Here is a 23,866-nt window from a genome sequence, read left to right as displayed (position 1 = left end):
GAAATGGACACTAAAGTGCAGGATTTTTACTGCTTTTAATTCACTTTATCCATTGCACTTTGTCAATTCATGTATAATAACATTCACATTTCCCCCTGTATACATTCATCAGCTTTTGACATATCAGAGGCAAATACATGTTGCTTATATCTACAATATTTCTACATCTCTTGGTGAACCATCAGTGATGAAGAATAATTTTGCCTGTGTGAAAAAAAGTTCTGTGTGAAAATGAAATGAAGGTAATTTTCCTTTTCCTGGCTAATATTATGATAATGTTTTAGTACGTTTTTAAAAGTTGCACTAAGGTGTTGTGAAGCCGTACTTTTCTATTGCATTTGTTTGCTTTGTTTTAATAAAACTTGTTGAATTTGTCGTGGTCGGTCTGAGCATCGAGAGAAAAGCAACACAAATTGAATCGTCATTATTTCATTGTGTAGGTTTTGAGCATTTTTCACTAACAGCATCTAAGGACCGTAGAATTAGTGTGCCGTACTGAACCGTGCAGCGGAAAAGCGCCATATCTTCCAGCATTGAAATTCTTTAAAACTCTTTAAAAATCGATTTACAAAAAGTTCTTCCAGCAGCATTATGGAATGTCAGCCATAGAACTAGAAATCACACAAAATTTAAAATGCAGCTTAAAGGAAATATGAAATCACTATTTTTTAGGCCCTAAGTAAAGCAATGCGCATTCATTTCAAACAAAGTAGATATTTTAACACGTGTGATGAGAAATAAAAAAGAAGAGAAATGATTGATAATCATAGTTTTAGATTATTTACCTTCATTTGTTTGGACGATTATTGTGCTTAATCACAGACGGTGAGAGATAAATAATTGTAGACGTTCGCGTAAAACGAAGGCTTTAAGACCAAGCAGAAAGACTCGGTCAGCTATCGACATCCACAGGGAATCACACCTATAGTGGCAGAACAAGAGCTGGTTAAAGAACACGAAGCAGAAGAAGTAAGAAAGAATACTAACTACATTAGAAGATTTTAAATTTCTTGACCGACCATTTTAAAAAAGAGTGAATCAGTTCAGCGTCAAAGTAGCCTAGTTGTTGACGTTATCATACGTCTTAACCCTTTAATTTAATTTATTTCGTTGAGTTTGCACCATACAACGTGCCACCGTATATAGGTAAGTACCAGTATGCATTGTATTAAACAACCCTTACAAAAATGTACCATGCTATAGCCAAATACCAATAAAAAAATTAAATATGGTTTGGCTATAGCCTAGTTAGACCATGGGAACCACAATTTTGTTTTTGTTAGTTTAACCATGGTATTCGTATTTGTAGTCAAACTGTACAAGTAATCAATCTGTCAAAAGACCATGCACACTTATAATAAAACCATGGTTCATTAAGGGATGAGATGCAGAAAAGCTTGCAAGGATCTGTTCTCGCATTGATTTCCATCTAAATACAACATTTAGTTTTAAAGAATAATCAATATTTACACGGGCATAACAAATTACTAACAGCCAAATGTTATTATATGGATGAATAACACGCGGAAGCATGAAATAAGGGACCGTCGTAAAAGTTTACCCACTGCGATAAAACGTAGACACGTACGGTACAAACTTTCATGTGTGAGGAGATGTTTTAACATACAAAGTGTTTACCAGTATAGTGGCTGCGGCTCCTGAGACTTTGGGGACTTCTGCGTCCTGGGTCCTGTACTGTAAACTAGCCTATGTATGACTTTGATTGACTGCTAGTAATCTAATTTAACATTCAAATGACTGAACACATGCCGAGCCCTTTTTGCAGAGGTCTAGTGTCCTTGCCTAATCCAGCCTGAGGTTGGCACTAATGCTGTTTGGCAGGCTCTCCTACGACTTGTGGAAAAATCTAGGAGAGGAAACAAAGCCACTTTGATTCTTAGAACAATAACCCTGCACACTTTCATCTGCACTTAAGGTCTTTTGGTCTTGCAATGCCCACCGTGTGCATGTGTCCGTCAAGTCCACAAAACAGTAGGGTGCCATTTTAGGTGCTCACTAGCGCCACCTTTGCAACCGAAATGCACCATTTCTCCAAGTATATCCAACTGCAAACTACAAACCCTGCCCCCTACCTCATGTTTTGCCATTCAGGATATCATCAGAGCCCTTCCCTCTGGAATCGCTATCTTGTTCGACTTCATGCAGCGCTGCATGGACCGATCGGCAGCTGACTTGAAGCAGTCAATGCCGGTTGGAAGTTTTGTCCGACTTGAGACAGCGCTGAAGCCACATGATTGTGACGAATGCCACCTAAGTACCGCGAGAGCGATTTGAGAGTGACCGACTGGTTTATTCAGCTTCTCAAGCAGCTGCACAAGCTCTGATGATGACACAGCTGTTCCACGATTGGCCAGATTCACAGCGTGAATAACGATCATGGTCACTTGTGTTCCTTCAGTTCAACTAATGCTCAAAAATGCTCAAAAATCTCACTCCTTATTTTCTACATGCAGTCCCTATATTGTTACGCTGTCATGGATCAGTTTGGCAGTTAGCAGTCTAAAAATCCATTGGAGAAGTTTCACAATACTTGTTTTTATCACAGGAATGTTCAAATGTCAGCCGACCAGGAAGCACAAACAGATGAACTGCTGGCTCTAGAGAGCATATACGATGGAGAGGAGTTTCACAGGACAGAATCAAGACAGAGCGGCAAGATCAATCTGTGCCTTGAGCTTCCTCCTAACTTCAGACTGCTAGTCAAGGGTAAGATTTCATACAAGATTTGCTTACAAATAAATAAATAAGTAAAAACGTAGTAATTTTGAAAAATATTGTATTTTGAACTACTATATACTACTAAACCATGATAATAAACATGATACCAAGGAAAAAGTCGAAGGTGTGAGATAAAAAGTCTTTTTTTATTAAGTATATTTATTTGATCATATAAATCACAATCAAATAACTTTGGAGCTTTATTGCATGTGTCCCCCAAAGTCTTTATAAGTTGATGTTTTGTGCATATTTTTCATAGGGGAGGCATGCGTAGAGTGTGGAATATCTTTTCTCCCCCCTTTGGTTCTGAGTTTTGAGCTTCCTACAGACTACCCTTCATCATTGGCTCCAGTCTTCACTTTAAGCTCCAAATGGCTTTCAAGAGTTCAGGTTTTTATTTTTAGCAATTATATGATAACATTAAATAGTTTTGTATTTTTATTTATAGAATTATTTGGTCTTTTCAATTGGGCATGATCATGGCATAACCATTGAGATAATCTCTGCTCAATTAATAAGTTATTTAATGTCTGAAAGATCACTACACTTTGCAAGAGACTGGATGAACTTTGGGAAGAGAACAGGGGGACTGTGGTTCTTTTTACCTGGATCCAGTTTCTAAAGGAAGAAACTCTGGAATTCCTGAACCTCCAATCTCCCCTCGAGATCCAAACCATTGGTGGGCAGCCTCACTATGAATCTGGTCAGACCCAGTCAGACAGCAAAGTGCAAGAGTTGGACCAACGAGCAGTCCAAGAAGTTGACCCTCACACTGATATACTAACCCAGCTGCTGGATTTTAATGAAGCTCAGAAACAGAAGGTGTTTGATAGCAAGGTTTTTCACTGTGGAATCTGCTTCTCTGAGAATCTGGGTTCAAACTCTTTGCTCTTCAAGGAGTGTCAGCATGTGTACTGCAAGACATGTTTGAAGGAATACTTTCAGATCCAGATTAGAGATGGCAAAGTCCAGTCCCTTACCTGTCCTGAGCCGGAGTGTATGTCCTTGGCTTCTCCTGCACAGGTACTTTTTCTTGCGTGTTTGTGCCTGAGGATGAGCTATGAATAGGTTTTGACTATTAAGCACTTTAGCTGGGAAACTAATGCCACTGCACTGCTATTATACTGTAGGTGAAACTTCTGGTGGGTGAAGATGAATTTGCCCGCTATGACCGCCTCCTTCTACAGTCGAGTCTGAACCTAATGGCAGATGTTGTTTATTGTCCACGCATGAGTTGCTGTATGGCTGTGATGATCGAGCCTGACGCCAACATGGGCATCTGCCCCTCTTGCCGATTCGTCTTCTGCACCCTCTGCAAGCGAACATACCATGGCCTCTCTCTCTGCAAAGAAGGTACGATCACAGTGAAGTGGCAATGTTTATAAACACAAGTAGAGTTAGGTCAATCAATTCTATTTGAATAGCAACTCACGTTTGTGTACTTAGTATTCTTTTATCCAAAGTAACACTAGATGAAGGAATTTGTCAGAAAACCAACAATATTCATCACTGTAAAATCCAACAAGTTTGAGGAAACCGATTGCCTCAATTCAATTAAGTGTATAAAAAAACAATAGTTATGAGTACTCTGAACTTATTTTAATCGAGTCCACTAAAACAATGATATTTCTTAATACACAATTAAACTTTACACTGCATTTAAATACTTTATATATACTTTATATAATTTATTTCTGTCAGACATCTACAGAAGTTGTTATTGAGAATGAACAGAGGCTTAGGGGATGATGATGATGTTCTTTTCAGAGCCTAATCTCTATAAAACATATTTGTAAAAGCACAAAAGCAAAAAGGAAATATGATCATATGTTGTTGGTTGTGTTTTGATGATGAAAATGTTCTTTTCAGAGCCTAATCTCTGAATAAACAGGTGATGTATTGCTTGTATTATACATTACAATAGAACTGTGATTCTACTGTAAGGTCCATTGTTGTGACAAGCAGATTTAAAAAAACGTTATGATACCTTGCTGACTTACACAGACATCAATAATCATCATATGAATCTCAACAATAGTGACATGGATACATTTTGTGTAATGCTGGTACCCAGCATGCATTGCAGCACGGGTTGATTTTTAATGGTCACCATTGTTGAGATTCATACACTGATGCTCGATATCTGTGTGAGTCTTGGTAATTCAATACAATTTCTCTGAAACTTTTTCTACACAAACTGTTTGTAACGTTTCTCATAATATGTGATGGTCACAACAGTGCTGACACTAGACTCATAGTTTAGAATAAAACAGGTGATGTTGCCCTTTTAATCAGAGATTAGTTTCTGAGATCAGTGAAACAAGTCACTAAATGATGATCGTCATCATGAATCTTTAACAATCAACACCCATTCATACTTTTCTTTGACTTTCGTGCCATAATATATTTGTTTTTATAAACACTCAGTTGCAGCAACCAGATAAAAACTTGTCTGCAAAAGTCAAGGGATAAGAGCACAATTGAAGCAAATGCTGATCTCCATCATGGTGACCTTAAATAAAACTCAAATCATCAACTTCCAAATCTCTGTTTATTCTAATAGAAACTTCAGTAGACGAATGGCAGTAATAAACCCAAACTGGTTAATAATAAGTGAAGCTGTTAATGATGTTTGTGGAGTTGTTTAATCCTCCTCTGTTGAGATCTTCAGAGAGTTAACATTTTTTATCTTCAGTCGATTTTATCTTAATTTTAAAAGTAATGTGTTACTTTACTTGTTACTTAAAAAAGTAATCTGATTACGCAAGTTGTGTTAATGTGTTACTTACAATGCTGTCTATAAGTGCCTCGGTTAAGGTTGTGGAGTGGCTCTGCAAAGGTTTACGGCCAGATTATATATATTATAATTACATTATAATTATAGATTAAAGTATATTTTTTTCCTACTATGAGAGTCAATGAGACCAGAAACTGTCTGGTTACTGATATTCTTCTAAATATCAGAAAATCGGCTGAATGGATTCGAAAACGGTAAAATCCAACTAACTCTGGTGGAGTTGTAAAATGAGCCTATTTCCAAAAAAAGTGGAAAGTAAATGTTAAAAAAACGTTAATATTGAGAGACTGGGCAAATAATTGAATGTTCTTTTACAGCATGTTTATATATATATATATATATATATATATATATATATTCTCCTTTGCTCAGTATAATAGGTCTCTATTTCTTCAACAGTTGAGCTTCGCAGGCTGAGGGATGAGTACCTTGCTGCCAGTGAAAAGGAAAAGGAACGACTTGGAAAGGAGATGGAACAACTGCTAATTCAAAGAGCAGAGGATGAGGCTTTAAGCGAAGACTGGGTGATGGATAACACTAAACTCTGCCCTTCTTGTCACGTTAACATTCAGGTCAGCAACTACTAGCTCATGACCGCAAACAGACATTTCACTTTTGTGGTCCTAAAGGTGTGATCCTTTGGAAAAATAATTATATTTTCTTTTCATTTTTTGACTGCGAAAAACAATAGAAAAGGAATTCTCGGGGCCTTGTGTATAAGACGCGTCAGATATGATCAGATTTGATCCTAAATTCCATTCATTTGTTAATCTAAAAATACAGTAATCAATACTGCTTGAAATGTAGAAACATCCATAATTATTGTAATCTCACACTTTTCAAAAACTGCATGTTTGTGGACCATCATCCCTGACTTTTTTTAAAAACTTTTTTTAATAGAAAACAATGGGATGTAACAAGATGACCTGTTTTTCCTGTCAAAAGTATTTCTGCTGGATCTGCCTTGCAGTTCTCGACAGAAGGGACCCCTACAGCCACTTCAGAGACCCCAACTCTCCGTGCCTGGTAGACCACGACACATAGTGGCTTTTGCTGACACGTTAAACTAAAAAAATATGGCAGATGTCACGACTGTTTTTAGTTTTTGTTCAGGTCTTATTTTGTAGTTTCTCCCAGACACGTTTCCTGGTTATGTCATGTGATTCCCCTGTAGCTAATGCATTTCCTTTGATAAGGTATCGGGTCTGATACTGTGATCGTGTGCTCGTACTCATTAAAATGCTCCGATACCAACATTTGCTTGTGACAAAAAAAAAAAAAAAAAAACAGACAATAGAGCAAAGAGAGAACAGAATGGATATATCAGAGAAGGATGTCTATGAAGTTAAAGGAGTAGTTCACTTTTAAAAAAAACTTTTTCTGATAATTTACTCACCCCCATGTCACTCAAGATGTTCATGTCTTTTTTTCAGTTGAAAAGAAATTCAGGTTTTTGATGAAAACATTCCAGGATTTTCTCCATATAATGGACTTCAATGGGAACCAAACAGTTCAAGGTCCAAATGAGAGTTTCAGTGCAGCTTCAAAGGGCTTTAAATAATTCCAGATGATGAATGGGTCTTATCTAGCAAAATGATCACACATTTCAAAAATAAATAAAAAAGTTTAAGTTTTATAACCACAAATGCTTGCCTTGCTCTGTTCTGTGATGAGCGTTCGTGACTCTCCTGTTCAAACTCGTTCATCAAAATGAACAAATCTTTTTTCGATTGTAAATGTAAATCTTTACATTTAATGAAAATTGTTCTGATCAAATCACTTTCAAATGCATTTATTTAGAAACACAGACATCAATAATCAGCCGGTGAATCTCAACCATGGTGACAATAATAATCCTTGTTGCCACCAATCACAACTCATTAATGGCTTCCATCATCCATTGTGGTATGAATAAATTATGATCTGAATTTTCTATGTAATTTACTTTTCCTAATTGAATATTCTGCTTGTCACCATTGTTGAAACGCATTGAGTGAATCTTGAGGTCTATGTGTGCCTAAAAGAAAGACTTTAAAAAAAAAACTTTTAAGAAATGCATTATATAATATATCTAGTTCTGGATATTTATGCAGAAACAGTTATTTTGTAACCAACAGAATATATCACGAAAAATTAAATTCAAATGATGAATGTCATAATATAACCAACACTATTAGAATTAGATAACTATTTTTTCTTTTTCTTTGTTCATCTGGCAGGTATAACTCAGATACAACAGCCAAACAAAGTCAACTGAAGTTAACTGAAGTTAATAATTTAAGGGTCAAGAGCCCAACTAAAGCAAACACTGATCTCCATCATGGTGACATCAAACTTTATTTTTTTCATAAAAAATCAACTTCTAAACATCTGTTAATTCTCAGTAAGAATGTTAGTATGCAATACATAATGTCTGGATTGTAATGATTGAGGATGCAGAGATCTTGAGAGATCTGTTAGTGTTTAATATTCTGTTGGGATGTAAATTGTTTCTATATGGTGTGTTTTGTTGGTTACCATTGTGTTTAAGAATAGAGCCTGTGCTTCAGTTCAGGATGAGCAAAGTAAAACTGATGAAATGCTGCATGTTTGACAGTAACTGTGTAGTTGCTGATGCAGTGATGACAGTAAATCATACATCACTTATATTTTTCTTAATAAGAATTTTGGAAATATATGAAATAATTGTATTTCTGTTAAAAAGCTTAATGAGGATTTCTACTTTCGCACTTATTTAAAATAAGGCTATTTTACATGAATTTTATGTTTTTTGTATGGCAGCCATTGTTGACAGTCATTGACTGTTTTTTACTATGGTTTTTTATGACTTTTTTACAATAAAGGTATTTGATCATAATAATGCATTGCTTTTACACTTAGAGTGTTTGGTTGTAATAATCCAGTTGATAGCTGTAAAATAATAATAATAAATATTTTTCTGTAAAACATTTAAGAAAAATGTGTAAAATGTTTTTTTGCGCTTAATTTAAATTAGGATATTTTACTTTGTTTTTACGGTATTTGTTTGGCCCTCTTTGCTGCCAGTCATTTGATACTTTTTTTTTACGATTTTATTTTATTTTTTGCAAATAAAATCTAGTTGCAGACACTGGCACTGAACAGGCCACTCTTATTTGGGAAGGTTGCTGCATCTTCCCCAACCCGTCCATGTACGCTAACACAGCTGTGCAATATACATGTATTATTAATATATAGAATTCTTTCAGGCGTCATTCAGAACATGGTGTTAAGAATGCATTATGCACTAACCAAAACATTCATTCTCAATCCACACATGCATCTCATTTTCTTTTTCTCTTGCAACTAACCAATTCGGTTTTTACTTAAATTTAGTTTCATGTATTGTGTTGTACTTATTGTGTTCACAAAAACCTGATAACTGTAATGGCTTTCCCATAAGCCAGTGAAAGGTGATAAGATGCTCTTGTTTATTGTCCATTTATTGAAAAATATCACTTACAGCAGGGGCGTAGCCAGAATTTTATTTTTGGGGGGTCCCGTCTTTAAATGAGGGGGCAACATTATTTATATATACTGTATATCAAGTTGATCTTTCCGTGCTTTTTTAAAAAAGTGTAATATTGTACTTTGAGTTTGAGCGCCTGCCATTGTCACGGCATATTAACTCTCACGCAAAGATGAAGATGACAGCGTACGTTACGCGCAACACGTTATATAAACAAATCAAGTTTGAAAATAAGCTGCATTTTACCGCGCAGCATTTTGATTGGTCAATCTATCAATCCTAATAAAACAACTTTTTTTTTTTTAAACAATCAGAAATCTGAGGGGACCGGACATGTAAATGAGGGGGCCTAGGCCCACCCAGGCCCCCTCGTGGCTACGCCACTGACTTACAGTAAAAGCATGTTGCACTGTAGTAAGAACCATATGTTCCTGCCACATGTCCCTCACAAATACAACCCACAGACACCAGGGAAGTTTAAATAGCACGTGATGTGACCCTATAGTGCACACCGCCATCTAGTGTTTGAACAATCATTACGTTTTGCTCCTCCAGTAAAAATCCCCTATGTTAAATCCACACTCATATAAACATAGAGTGTTATAAGTAACACCGAAGCAGTGTTAAAGTTGACAAGATAATTAAGTGATTAATTGAGGGATGATTGATCATTATTGAAAACACCTGATGTTAACAAGCAGAATCACTGAAGGACAAAATCGTAATTGGTATGTTACTCATGATTTGAATCACTAACTGTAATGAATCACTTTTGAATCACTAATTCTGAATAAGATTTACTTTAATAATTATAGCATCTCTGTCCTTTAAAAGCAAGATGTTTGTAACTTTTATAATATAATTCAGATAATTTCTTAAAAGTTGTTCACATACAAATAGACATTTTTTCTTTTTACACAGAGATTAAGAATCAGCCTGTGAATCTCAATCAATGGCGACAATTATAAAGTGTGTTGCAGTGCATTCTGGGTGCCAACAATCAAAATTCATTCATGGCTCCTGTCATGGATTGCTGCATGAATAAATCAGGAGCTTATGTAAAGAGATGATTTGTTTGTCACCATTGTTGAGATCCATATGCTAATTTTTGATGTCAGTATGTGCCTGCCTGAAATGCTTTTTTAAAAAGTTTTTTTTTAATTGAGTTGATTATTTGAATTTTATTGAAAAGGTTAAAATGGCATCTCTACAAAAACAGTCCTGCTATAATCCATAAGGTAATCTTAACTTAGAAATTATGCTCTCGTGAGTCAGGCCAAGTAATGATTATGTTTAAACACAACCAAAACCATCAGATCACCTTTTCTATTTGTTCATCTAGCTGTTATAACTCATGTACAACAGTAATGGAACTCATGTACAACAGTAATTGAATTACAGCAGCCAAATAAAATCTAAAATTAAGAATGTAAGGGTCAAGAGCCCAAGTAAACTAAACACCGATCACCATAATGGTGACCATTTTACATACATTTTTCCTTTTGTGATTATGCTTTTTGTGATTATCATCAGGTGTCTTCAATAATGCTAAATTATAACTCAATTAATCACTTAATTAGCTCATTAACTATACCACTGCTTCAGTGTTACTTATAACACTCTGAGTGTGGACTCGTATAAACACTGAGAGTGTTAATTTGACCCTGGGGATTTTGCTGTGTGGGTATGTGTATTTACGAGTGTGTATTACAGCCTGTGTAGTGTGTACTGTTGGTGTGTACTTGTATTTAATCAGCATACACTATATTGTATGTGTCCAAGACCAATTTCCTTTGGGACAATGAAGTCTATCTTATCTTACATGTAGGACTTTATTATGCAACTATCCCTAAACCAAACCCAGTAACACTTTATTTTACAGTGTACTTGTTACATGTCCTTTCCATAGTAATAACAGTAAATTTTGCACAATTACATTCAACCAAACCTAAACCAAACTTTAATCCTACCCCATCCCTATAGTAAGTAGTTCATTAATATTACGTAGTACTTAAATGTACGATTACACAGACACTTTAAAATAAAGTGTAACCAAAATTGCATAATTATTCCTTAATAATTACTGATGTCAAGACTGTAAGGAATGAATCTATACATTATTTTGCACATTAAATTATTTAAATTTAAAAAAAATTATTATTATACTTAGTACTTACCATTAGCCTATATATAGAATAAACAAATACTAGTGACGGCTAACGGATACATGTGTGTTATAAATGTAGCGTGTTCAACGTAATTATGTTCAGGTTGCTCGCACTCAATGCATTTCATGTAGTTCACTGTTGGCACCACTAGAGCCTGCAAAATGACAGCTCACCGATCGCAGGGTTTCTGTCCAGCATGAGGGATCTGCTTCTACAATGAGAGTCTGTAGTCAGCTGCGGTAAGCCAGCCTCCTCTGCGGACTAACCCCGTACGCGCCCGGACTGCTGACAATCCACTGCGCGGATAACGCGCCGCGACTCCAGTTTTATTCAGTTTGTTTGGGAATCACCACAAGGAACCGTAAACACCGTTAAAGATGACAATGATGGAAAGTGCCTGCACACTGCCTGAACTCCCCCGAAGTTCGCGGATTTCTATCGTCAAGTAAATGGATTATAATTGCGTGTATTATTTGTCCGCTGACACGGGACCTTTGGTTATAGCCATATGTGCGTTCAGGTATGACCGATATCAGCATGCATTAGCGTGATTGGGTTTTTTGCTTGGTGCAGGACTGTGTAAAAGCCTTCCGACTGCACATTGTGGATTTGTTACACCTTGCATGGAGTTGAATGAGCGCACGCTGCGATTTTGGCACCCTGGCAAGCTGCAATACACTCCGGTGCACTGGAAAGTAGCCTAATGCATAGTGTTTTTATAATGTTGCGATATACTGCAGACACTCTAAAAAATGTGTGGATCTTGAAGTCACATTTGATTTTCATATAGCTACTTTGTTCGGTTTTGTTGCCTGTGTGACATCAGTAATGAGTAGACACAGTTGAGTATCCTACTTCTATTGAGTTTGTATACCCAGATAACAAACGTGTTTTCCACACGTTTCTCAAATATTCCATTTTTGAACGTCGACATATTAAAGTAAGGTTAAAAAAATAATACAAATATCAACTGTGTAACTAATTAACACGACATAGCCAGCTTACCTGGAAACTTTACTTGCAAAAACATTTAAAATCGTTTACTTTTGACATTTACTCTTAAACAAAAACTCAACACTTCCTAATAAGTTCTTCACCAGGTTACTAGTGTTTACATGATGTTTAAATAACAGTTCAAACCTCGTTGCACTGTACGTTTTCTCTTTAGCACAAGCGTTGGGACGTTATATTATGTTTTTTTTAAACGTTAACATTGCCATTTTAAACATGAGAAATTATATTTTTCATTATTATTAAACACTCGAATGCTAAAAGTCAATTACACTGCGCACACTGACACCAGAAGCTGACTTTTCTAATTATTTGAAACATTACCACTGACTTTATTTTACAAATAATCAGAATCCACTTTTGCTAGTTTAACATGAGAAAAAATGGTCTAAAAGGCTTAACCCTATTCTCTTAATGAGTAAAGGGTGTGTTTTGAGTGTAATGTAATGTCGCTATTTAAATGGCAGAATTTGTAAGAGGTAAAACTTGCAAAAAAAAAAAAAAAAAAAAAAGAAAAGAATTTGCTCCTGCGCAAGGTTAAAGAGCGCTAGCAGACCATCTACGGGACAAAGTGAACGTGCATTGTGGACCCTCCTATAGGCCTATATTACTAATACACTGTTTAAATAACAAAAAAAAAAAGATTGCATCATTGTCTTTAGACCACATTTTTGTTGGTCAATATGGCGCAGTCTATTTCATTTGCCTCAAAATAGCAACGCGCCTGAACACTTCGCTTTCAGACCAGCAGCCCTTATGCGCACAAATGGGCGCAAATGCATTTGCTATTTAAACAACCCGTCCTGCGGTAAAATGATAATTGTGTCGGGCTGAAACTAGCAAAAACACTTGCGTTTCGCCTTGCGCTGCATTGCGTTGAGCGTTTGAAGGGCCTTTAGTCTGGCGATTGTCTTTGGGTCATTGCCAATGGGCAATGACATTTGACGCAAGGATGCTCAGCAGTTTCCGGTTGTGTAGATTAAAGCGGAGGAAAACCGAGGAAAACGGGATTATGGCAGAGTCTTCAAAATTTACTATCCTCCCGTCTTAGAAACGAAACGTTCATACGTTTAGATGTAATTTTATATTTATGTTTATTTAATATAATTTTAAAAAGAAGCATAAACACAACGAGGGATGTCTATTTTATCTGTTTTTGTGACTAACATTTCTTTAGTATAATCATGGAGTATAAAATTCAATATACATTCTCGGTATTGCATTGGACTCTACGATCGGCGGAAGTAACGAGCATCCTTAAACCTTCACCGGAAATACCGCTGTGCATAGAGCCCATATCCTGTCTTAACTTGTGAGTAACACGTCATCTTTTATAACATGAGATTTTGCCAAAATGACAGAAAAAACTGAGCGCCCACATAGCTATAGTAAACTTTATGACCCTTAAGTTGATTTAAAAAAAAATTACTGCCTCAGTTGCAACACGTTACTGATGCACAAAACACAACATTTGCTGGTCAAAATCTTCGTAACTTCATTTGAGCTTGATTTTGGTGAAATGTTAATGATATAATGACATGCAAGTGTCGGACCATATATAAAGTCTTGTAAAAACTATTTATTTATTAGAAAAATATTTTTTTTCCCCTCATGTCCTGATAGCATTTAGTAGCAAAAGTAGCATTTAATTTAGATCAATTTCAAGATAAAAATTAACAGCATATTTGAATGGCAGAAGTGGCTTATATGAAATGATCACAGTGTTATTCCTGTCTAAAGTGTTTTTTCTGAATATGTGGATGCCAGGGTAAATTTGAGCATATTTGATTAGTTCAACATAAACATTCTCAAAGCGAAAAAAAAAAAGCGTATAATTGCCCAAACTAATGATTATTTAATCAAAAATAAATAATTGTGTTGTTTTTCTGGTTGTGACCATTAAAGGGTTAACGAAGAGGGGAACTAAAGGTCATGGGAGAGGCGGCTCCGACTCAGGCCACCCCAAGTGGTTTTGCACCCATGTTGGGTGTCGGGATGGGAGGATCAATCACACCAATCGCCACTTCAAGAGGATCGGCCGTTCCTCAGCTCCACAGTGCCATCGTGGAGCGCTTGCGTGCCAGAATTGAACTCTGCCGGCGGCATCACTCCACTTGTGAGGACCGCTATGAGCGTGGTCTGGCGGAAAATTCGGACCGGGAACACGAGAACACACTGCAGCTCTTAAACATCGTCCATCAGGGCCCCGGGAACAGGAAGACCAAGGGCAGTAGATCGGCCTCTCAGCATCCTCCTGAATACAGCAGAGTGAACGGCGAACACAAAGGCCACAGCTCGTCGGAGGCAGAATCCAAAATTTCTTCGCAAATAGCAGTAAGTTTTACGGATTGTATTAACTACGCCCACGCCATAAGTCTTATAATCTGTCTAATACACATAGGGACACGTGTCAGACCAATTCCCCAGAGAATGACATCAACACACTGATATGATGTGATTACTGTGGGTGTGTGAGGGAGAGATGGGGGTGTCTGTTTAATTAAAAAGGGCCCTGCAGGCAGACACATGATTCTTTCGAAAGGTCTTTTCAAAATATAACAAATATAACAAAACAATATATAACTTAAGAGGAGGTGGTGATTCAGTGACATCTGGGTTTACTTTTTTTAACAATGCACATTTCCATGCAGTCCCTCTTGTTTGTATTTTTTGAATGCCATTGCATTATAATAATCAAACCATATGGGATTCAATCCAAAGAAACATAGAATATACACTTGGCCACTTTATTAGGTACATGCCAGCACCGGGCCAGAACGGCCTTAAAGGGATAGTTCACCCAAAAATGATTAAAAGTATTTACTCACCCTCATGTTGTTCCAACCCCGTAAGACCTTCGTTCATCTTCGGAACACAAATTAAGATATTTTTGATGAAATCTGGGAACTGGATCACTCCTCCATACTAGTCCATAGGCTTCTTGAGACGGTTCGTGATTCTGTGTGAAAATCCCAGTAGATCAGCAGTTTCTGAAATACTCAGTGTTAGCCAATGTCTGCCACATTCCACTTAAATCACTTTCTAATGCTCAGTTTGAACGTCTTGATCATGTCTGCATACTAGGCTACTGAAGAATGTTACATGCATGTGATTGGCTTATTAGATATTTGCGTTAACGAGCTGTTGAACAGGTGTATCTAATAAAGTGGTCGGCGAGTGTACACACAGGCCCTGTTTACACGAGAACGTAAAAATATTTTATCGGATGTGCCTTTCGTTTACACGGCGACAGCATTTTTGGGGCTTAAAAACGCAAAAAAGTGAAACCACCCTCCAGAGTGGAAATCTTTATAACGCTCCACCGCCGCGTTCCCGTGTAAATGGTGAAAACGCAAAGGTCTGCTTGATACTGAAGGTTGTACGCAGCTGCGCAGGCTGCAGATTTTGCAAGTGTACACCAATGCCTATCCAGCAAACTTAACAAAGACAGATATTGCTGGATGGTGAAATCTCCCAAACACAGCGTGAATGGTCTCGTGTTTTGTTCCATACCATGCATTGTCATACTCTATTATCAAAGGTTTGATAAATTGCTCTTTTAAGCACCTTCTTGAATGATGGTTTTCCTATAAAGCCATTTGAAGCATACAGCCTACGTATAAACGGTTAGAGCCATTCAATAGGACACATGTACTGGTTGTGTTTACTCAAAGTCAAACAGGCCTTGAAAACACGATTGCAAGAGGACTGCCCAGTAACTAAGTGTTGTGGGCTTACGGATGAATTTGTTTTTTCCTAAATTCAGAGTAATGACCGACTTGGGAACCGACGGTGATTGTGGAATATCCTCTAATGGAACAGAAAGTGGGATATTATGAATGCTCCGTTTGCTTATCTAACTATATCAACCATCAATTTACCCAGTTTATATCAATTAAACAGTCTTCAATGATATTTTTTTATAACGCATGGTTCATGCAGTTCTGTTAACACACTTAAAAGCACCTTATTATGATGTAAAATGAAAAGTTTAACTTTAAAGTACATTTTAAATTGTGCTGGGCAACGATTAATCGCATCCAATAAAAAAAAAAACAATTTGTGTTTGTATAATAGATGTGTGTGTACTGTGTGTGTATAATAATTAAGTATTTATAAATACACACATGTACGGAAGAGGATTAGGGCCAAGCAATGATAAAAAAATAATACCATCTTGAGATTTAAAGTCGTTAAATTTCGAGAAAGGAAGTCAAAATACAATCTTGAGAATAAACTCATTAAGTATCAATAGTAAAATCTTTGTTTCGAGAAAAAAAACTCGAAATACAATCTTGAGAATAAACTCATTAATTTTCGATAATAAAGTCGTTGTGTTTCGAGAAAAAAACTTGTTAAATTTCGCGAAAAAAGTCAAAATAATCGTGAGAATAAACTCATTAAATTTCGAGAATAAATTTGTTGTGTTTCGAGAATAAAAGTTGAAATGAAATGTAGAATAACGCATTTGATCAGTGTTGAGTGTACTGATAGAGGAGATGGCAGAGTTGGATCACTAGTCAAGCTATATTATAGACTTTATTTCAGTAACAAAGAAATACTATCAACTTTAGCAGTAATGTATTGCATTGAAAGTGTCACTGAATTTGCCCGTGCAGAACTTTACTGATAAAAGATGTTTGAGCTGTCACTTGAACAACGAACAGCGCTGGCCCAAATGCACTCTGGCAAATGGACAGCTATGATCAATTACCCTATAACCGTATGTAAGGCATTGCCAATGGCTGTATGGTTACAGTCGTTACATTCCGTGGATGGAGGCGTACACAACCACAATCCGAAAGTAATAGCCAGTTAGCTACTTCATAAAAACAGTTACTGGCATAGAAGGGTGTCCCGAGAGCTCCGCGCGGACATGGGGACCAAAAATGGTAGTGCGGTGTGTCAGCAATGTAATGGTACCATGGAGACAGTTTCTCGAAACACAACTTTTTTCTCGAAATTTAATGATTTTTTTCTCGAAACACAATGATTTTATTCTCGATATTTAATGAGTTTATTCTTAAGATTGTATTTCGACTTTTTTTCTCGAAATTTAACGAGTTTTTTCTCGAAACACAATGACTTTATTCTCGACATTTAATGAGTTTATTCTCAAGATTGTATTTCGACTTTTTTTTCCTCGAAATTTAATGAGTTTTTTCTCAAAACACAATGAAGTTATTCTCAATATTTAATGAGTTTATTCTCAAGATTGTATTTCAACTTTTTTTCTCGAAATTTAATGAGTTTTTTCTCGAAGCACAATTACTTAATTTTCGATATTTAATGAGTCTATTCTCAAGATTGTATTTGGACTTTTCTTTCTCGAAATTTAACGATTTTTTCCTCGAAACACAATGACTTTATTCTCGATATTTAATGAGTTTATTCTCAAGATTGTATTTCGACTTTTTTCTCTCGAAATTTAACAATTTTTTTTCTCGAAACACAACTTTATTATCGATATTTAATGAGTTTGTTCTCAAGATTGTATTTCGACTTTTTTTCTCGAAACACAACAACTTTATTCTCGATTTTAAATTAGTTTTTTCTCAAGATTGTAATCTCGTATTATAATGACTTCAATCTCGAGATGGTTTTATTTTTTATTATTGCTTGGCCCTAATCCTCTTCCATACATATGCATGTATATATTTAAGAAATATTTTATTTTGGATGCGATTAATCGTTGCCCAGCACTAATTTTAAATAATATTTGAATCATATTTTATCTTGCTTATTGAGATGTGTTAACTAACATACACTTTATTGTAAATTTAACTAGTGTTTTATTCAATATTACATTTGAATGGTACTGAATTGCAACTTCATCATTGCAAATGTGTAATTACAAGTATATTTAACATTTTAAAGAATATTATAGTTTACCACTTTTATCTATGTCCTCTTTAAGTGGGTCAAACATAGTACTTAATTTCAGCTTATTGAATTTAGTATAGATTTGAGCTACAATAAATTTTCATTTAATTGCAATTAAGCCTCCGAAAACAACATATTCAGTTCTTTAAGTATTATTATTTCCGTGTTGCAAATTCCGTTTTCAATGTCTTGCCTTCATGTCATTCCAAACCTGTGTGACTTTCTTTCCTTTATGGAACACAAAAGAAGATGTTTTGAAACATGTTTCAGTGTTTTTTTTTTAATACAGTGAGTCTTTGACATTTGAAACATTCTTCAAAATATCTTCTTTTGTGTTTCGCAAAAGAAAAGCCACATGAGATGAGAATGGTGTTATGATGAGTAAATTATGATTTTTTTTGAGTTAACTATCCCATAAGCAATGCTTATTTTAAAGACTAAACCTTCAATCTAATGTTCAAGGATGTAACAATATAATTGGACATAATTAGGCATGACAGGCAGGCATTAGGAATAATAGGTGGAAGAAGGAAATGTCAAAGTGTTTCCTGGTGTTTCTTGGCTGTAGTGCTTTAGGAGTGGAAGCTGAAGGTGGCCCATGCTTAGTTTCACTCCACCTGAATGTGGAACAATCAGTCCAGCTCCTTAGAGACCACTTTAAGCCCAGCACAACTGTCTGTGCCTTACTTGAGGGGAAATGAATGAGTCCCTGGGCAGTTCATCCCATGGTTGATATTCATGTTGACATGAAAATAAAGTAGTCCTACATGAGCACACTCATGCTTTGGCAGAAAGCCTAAGCAACTGGTTAAAAAGTCAAGGAGAAAGTCACATTTTTGACTGTCAACAACTGTAAAGTGTGGTCCAGTTTATTCTTACAAGGGACATATGAAGTTTGGGGCATTTTTTGTGAACTTCTTGAGTCATTTAAAGATCTGATACCACTAAGACCAAACCAATGGGACAATTCTCAACAGTAATGATTTTATCAAACTGGTACTCCATAAAAATGACTGTTTTTAGGCGGACTGGTGCGTTCTGTTTTGCATTTTAGACATTTTGAAAGGTCTGTCAGATTGAAACGGCCGGTTTTCAGTCAGCTCTTGTCATTTTTTTGTGTGCAATATGCATCCGACAGCCGTCAAACAGATTGCGGGTGATCTGTGGGTATGCCGTTTAAGGCTATAAGTCTGAGGATTTTGGAGGATGGAGGGCTTGTTGATCATTTTAATCTGACCTATGTGCAGCATCAAATGCATAAGCATTGAGTGTGACCTACAAAACAAGATAAAAATGCACAAGTGGAAAGCTGAGGCATAAATAGAAGAGAACTTTAGGAAACTCGAGTAGGATTGCACATGCTGCTTAAATCAAAAGCATTCCCTCTTCATCTGTGCTGGCTCTCCTAGAGGTTTCTTTGTGAGGTGCGCCTTGTGTATACCTCATGTTTTATTCACAGTCTGAGACATGACTGGGGCTTTGAAGAGTGCTGAAACCATTCGCCGTATACATCCCTACTTGCATTTGCACAACACGATGGCTGCAGGCAGAAATCGCCCCCTCAGCGTCTAGCATCAGCCTCTGTTACCCAAATTCGGAGTTTTAGTCTATTATAGTTAACCAAGGGAAATGATGAAACTGAAAGAACTTTCTAGGCCGTTACATACGAGTTCGAAACATGCCCTGAGAGGCATGCGTATGTGACAATGTAGTTTGTGGGTTCATTAAAGTTTCTGTCATGTTTTAATGGACTGTATTAATCCTGTGGTACAGTATATCTGTCCTGGATCTGGAATGTGTGCTTGATTGTTGTCTCCAACTGTTTCAACTGCATGTTTGTCTTTGTCGTTTGGAGGCAGCAAAGATGTGGATATCAAGTACTTTATATTGACTTTGCTATATATATTTTTGGCAATTATAAAACAAGCTGGTGACGTTCTAAATGCTTTTTGCTTAATTTACGGAAAGTTTATTTAGTTTATTACTCAGAGATGGACATGTTTGGCTTGTCAAAAATGTTACATTTAAAGGGATACTTACACACTGGAAAGATGAATGTGTATGTACCGTAAAATGTCATTTATGTAGAAGAAATGTGAATTATTTTTGAATTTGGAGCTTTCTAGACTGAGAAAAGCCAGACAATGTATTTTTGGCTTATGTGGATGAAAGACAACAACTCCCAGAATGCACTTGCTTCGCTAACCTTTAGGAAGCCACGCCTACCGGTAACAGAGCGCAGTAGTTAAACAAGAAGTCCAGGCTAATAGTGAGTCTCTGTGATGAGTCTGCCCGAAAATGTGTTTCAAGATCGCCCAAAAATGTCCGGGATTCGGCTTTTGCGTTCTACAGTCGCCATTCATCATGTTTACTGCGGCGCGAGGCGTGATTACCGATGAGCGACACCTGTGGGATGTACCGGTCTCGTATCTCTCGCGGAGGAGCGGGAATTTTCTTAGCAATGTTACAACGCACATCAACCGATCACTTGTTTAGCATTCATGTAAACACTACATTCAGATTCACCAATCGGAATGAATTCAGTTAGATTGAAACAAAAGCTGTGCATGTAAACAATGAATGGCGACTGCAAGCAAAAGCTGAATCCCAGACATGTCGGGGAAAAAGAGGATGGTAACCCCTACTACTCATCTTTCTCCACAGAACAAGAGCCTGCTAGCTTAGCTTCCAAAAAAAGATGGCCGACACTATGTGTTCATTCTGTGAGTGAGATCGCCCTCTATGGGCGGGTTGAGAACATGCGGGACAGACCCGACTACTGACTCTAGTCTTTAGCCTCTGGCCCAAAAATCCTCAGATGAGGCAAAATGATGATTTTTGTGTCATCAGAGGATTTTTTCCAGACAAAAAAAATACATAAATCTCTCGTCTCAGGGGGATATGAGGGTGGAAAGCATGGTAATTCGAAAATACTACAGGTTTTCTACTAATACAAAGCTTAATGCTAAATCCTGAAGTGTCCCTTTAAATTAAACTAATTTCAAATGAGTCTTAGATGACTTTTAAATGTCCATACTTTGTGGGGCCACACTGAATATCCCTGTAGGAAGGAAAGAGCGGGGAAGTCTTTGCACCAGCCTGTGGTTGTGAATTGATAGACATGTTCATGTTTAGTGTGATTTTCCCAGCACAGAGAAAGCACACAGACCACTCCGATATCTGGAACAGAGCAGGAAAAAATGAGAAGCGTTAGAGGGGGTGGCTCACTATATCTTTCGACAAGTCTTGTGCTCTGTTGAACTCACCTGAAATTCAACTCTTGTGGGAAACAAACTGCATCCTCAGGTGTGTATGCAAGGGCCATGAGTGGATGATCAAATCTGTGACTCTTTGCTGCAAAAAACAATAACCCACAAAACCCACAACCCACAATGTATGCCTTTGTGAGTGTTCAAGCCCAGATACAGTATGTGGGAGTTGAATAAATGACTGATATGACTCAAATGGCCACACTCCCCTGTGTGTTAGCCTTTCACTTTCAATCATTACATGATTTCACTGTAAACAACATTAGATTAACCACATTATCAAGGGTTTTGCATGCTTTAACCATTAGCATCTGCCGTTAATAAAAAAAACTGACAAACACTGAATGGCTAGTTCTCCCTGAGAGGGTTAGATTTGTGTTTCACAGACATGCTTTGTGATTTTAACCGGTTTTCACACACAACAATCCAAACTACTTCCATTTTTTATTTCCAATTTTTCCCCCAAATAAAACATCACAAAACATGGTGTTAACATTATAATATAGGAATTCACTGGAATTAAATGGTTAGTACAGCCCAAAATGAAAATCATCCCATAATTTAGTCACCCTCAAGTCATCCTAGGTGTGTATGACTTTCTTCTTTCAGCTCAACACATTCAGAGTTATATTATATACTGACTCTTCCTTGCTTTACAATGGGAGTGAATGAGACCTTAGATTTTGAAGCCCAAAAAAGCAAGGTTGATTTATCAGAAATATAAATAAATTAATGAATAATCGATAGGGAAGTTAACCGTTCCGCTCACCTCATCTGAAATTTCCCAAATTATACACTCACCTAAAGGATTATTAGGAGCACCATACTAATACTGTGTTTGATCCCCTTTCGCCTTCAGAACTGCCTTCATTTATACGTGGCATTGATTCAACAAGGTGCTGAAAGCATTCTTTAGAAATGTTGGCCCATATTGATAGGATAGCATCTTGCAGTTGATGGAGATTTGTGGGATGCACATCCAGGGCACGAAGCTCCCGTTCCACCACATCCCAAAGATGCTCTACTGGGTTGAGATCTGGTGACTGTGGGGCCATTTTAGTACAGTCAACTCATTGTCATGTTCAAGAAACCAATTTGAAATGATTCAAGCTTTGTGACATGGTGCATTATCCTGCTGGAAGTAGCCATCAGAGGATGGGGACATGGTGGCCATAAAGGGATGGACATGGTCAGAAACAATGCTCAGGTAGGCCGTGGTATTTAAATGATGCCCAATTGGCACTAAGGGGCCTAAAGTGTGCCAAGAAAACATCCCCCACACCATTACACCACCACCACCAGCCTGCACAGTGGTAACAAGGCATGATGGATCCATGTTCTCATTCTGTTTATGCCAAATTCTGACTCTACCATCTGAATGTCTCAACAGAAATCCAGACTCATCAGACCAGGCAACATTTTAGTCTTCAACTGTCCAATTTTGGTGAGCTCTTGCAAATTGTAGCCTCTTTTTCCTATTTGTAGTGGAGATGAGTGGTACCCGGTGGGGTCTTCTGCTGTTGTAGCCCATTCGCCTCAAGGTTGTGCGTGTTGTGGCTTCACAAATGCTTTGCTGAATACCTCGGTTGTAACGAGTGGTTATTTCAGTCAAAGTTGCTCAACAAGGCATTTTCGCCCACAGGACTGCCGCATACTTGATGTTTTTTCCTTTTCACAGCATTCTTTGTAAACCCTAGAAATGGTTGTGCGTGAAAATCCCAGTTACTGAGCAGATTGTGAAGTACTCAGGCCGGCCCGTCTGGCACCAACAACCATGCCACGCTCAAAATTGCTTAAATCACTTTTCTTTCCCATTCTGACATTCAGTTTGGAGTTCAGGAGATTGTCTTGACCAGGACCACACCCCTAAATGCATTGAAGCAACTGCCATGTGATTGGTTGATTAGATAATTGCATTAATGAGAAATTGAACAGGTGTTCCTAATAATCCTTTAGGTGCAAAGAATTGTGATTTGATTTTTGAAACTTAAAACACACCCCACTTTCCCGTGGGGTCGTCGTCCAGCCCAGGAAATGAGAAAGCGGGCTCCTGATGTCAGTGCCGGGTCACATCGGGGGCTCTCTTGGTAGATCAGAGATCAGGCCTGTTTACATTTCAACTCAGGATATTTCTATCAGCCTGGCCAAACTGCTCCACGTTCCCAGGCTCCTCGCTCACAGCCCTGAAAAGGAGCACAAGCCCTCTCTATGTCTCCTTTCCCTCCACGCTCTTGTCCCTCCCTCCTGCTTGTCTTTCTCTCCCTCTCTGCCTCCAGGGTCAAAGTCAAAGCACAACTTCAGCAGAGAGTGGGTGGCAAAAAAAAAAAAAAGTACTCCATACATTCTCTATATTGTCTCTACTGTATATGTAGATAAAAAAAAAATCTTGATTTGTTTCAGCCTTCACCATGTTTGTTTTTGGACTATCCTTTTAAGACTTTCATAGTTTTCATAGCATTTTTAATTATTTAATTTACTATTATGTCTCACTGTAAAACCTAACAGTACTATT

At 37.2% G+C, this 23,866-nt stretch overlaps 2 protein-coding genes across 6 annotated transcripts in view; both read left to right on the top strand.

Annotated features, from left to right (window-relative positions):
• Window positions 1-817: 817 nt before the first annotated feature.
• Window positions 818-8,843, top strand: LOC120470513 (E3 ubiquitin-protein ligase RNF14). Of its 3 annotated transcripts, XM_089120986.1 has the most exons (8): window positions 908-1,146; window positions 2,567-2,727; window positions 2,999-3,129; window positions 3,277-3,762; window positions 3,870-4,092; window positions 5,936-6,108; window positions 6,437-6,562; window positions 7,756-8,843. In XM_089120986.1, the coding sequence occupies exons 2-8, from the start codon at window positions 2,577-2,579 to the stop codon at window positions 7,759-7,761; spliced, it is 1,296 nt and encodes a 431-aa protein (XP_088977112.1). In that variant the 5' UTR covers window positions 908-1,146; window positions 2,567-2,576; the 3' UTR covers window positions 7,762-8,843. The 3 variants fall into 3 exon arrangements, with proteins under 3 accessions (XP_039515997.2, XP_088977112.1, XP_039515994.2); XM_039660063.2 differs by lacking the exon at window positions 7,756-8,843 and having other exon boundaries at window positions 818-969; window positions 6,437-6,830; XM_039660060.2 differs by lacking the exon at window positions 7,756-8,843 and having other exon boundaries at window positions 6,437-6,830.
• Window positions 8,844-11,406: 2,563 nt separating this feature from the next.
• The window catches only part of maml2 (mastermind like transcriptional coactivator 2), a 90,726-nt gene continuing 78,266 nt past the window's right edge, over window positions 11,407-23,866 (top strand). The window contains exons 1-2 of one of the 3 annotated variants that reach the window (XM_089120980.1): window positions 11,407-11,636; window positions 14,108-14,536. In XM_089120980.1, coding sequence (XP_088977106.1) covers window positions 14,135-14,536 — 402 coding nt within the window. In that variant the 5' untranslated portion in view covers window positions 11,407-11,636; window positions 14,108-14,134. Of the gene's footprint in view, window positions 11,712-13,459; window positions 13,515-14,107; window positions 14,537-23,866 lie in introns of those variants that run through there. The other 2 variants (XM_039660123.2, XM_039660124.2) reach the window with 2 other exon arrangements.

The sequence above is a fragment of the Pimephales promelas genome, chromosome 16, assembly GCF_988280905.1.
Source record: "Pimephales promelas chromosome 16, fPimPro1.hap1.1, whole genome shotgun sequence".
Lineage (NCBI taxonomy): Eukaryota > Metazoa > Chordata > Actinopteri > Cypriniformes > Leuciscidae > Pimephales > Pimephales promelas.
The sequence above is the reverse complement of the archived record's forward strand: the minus strand, read 5'-3'. Positions and strand labels throughout refer to the sequence as shown.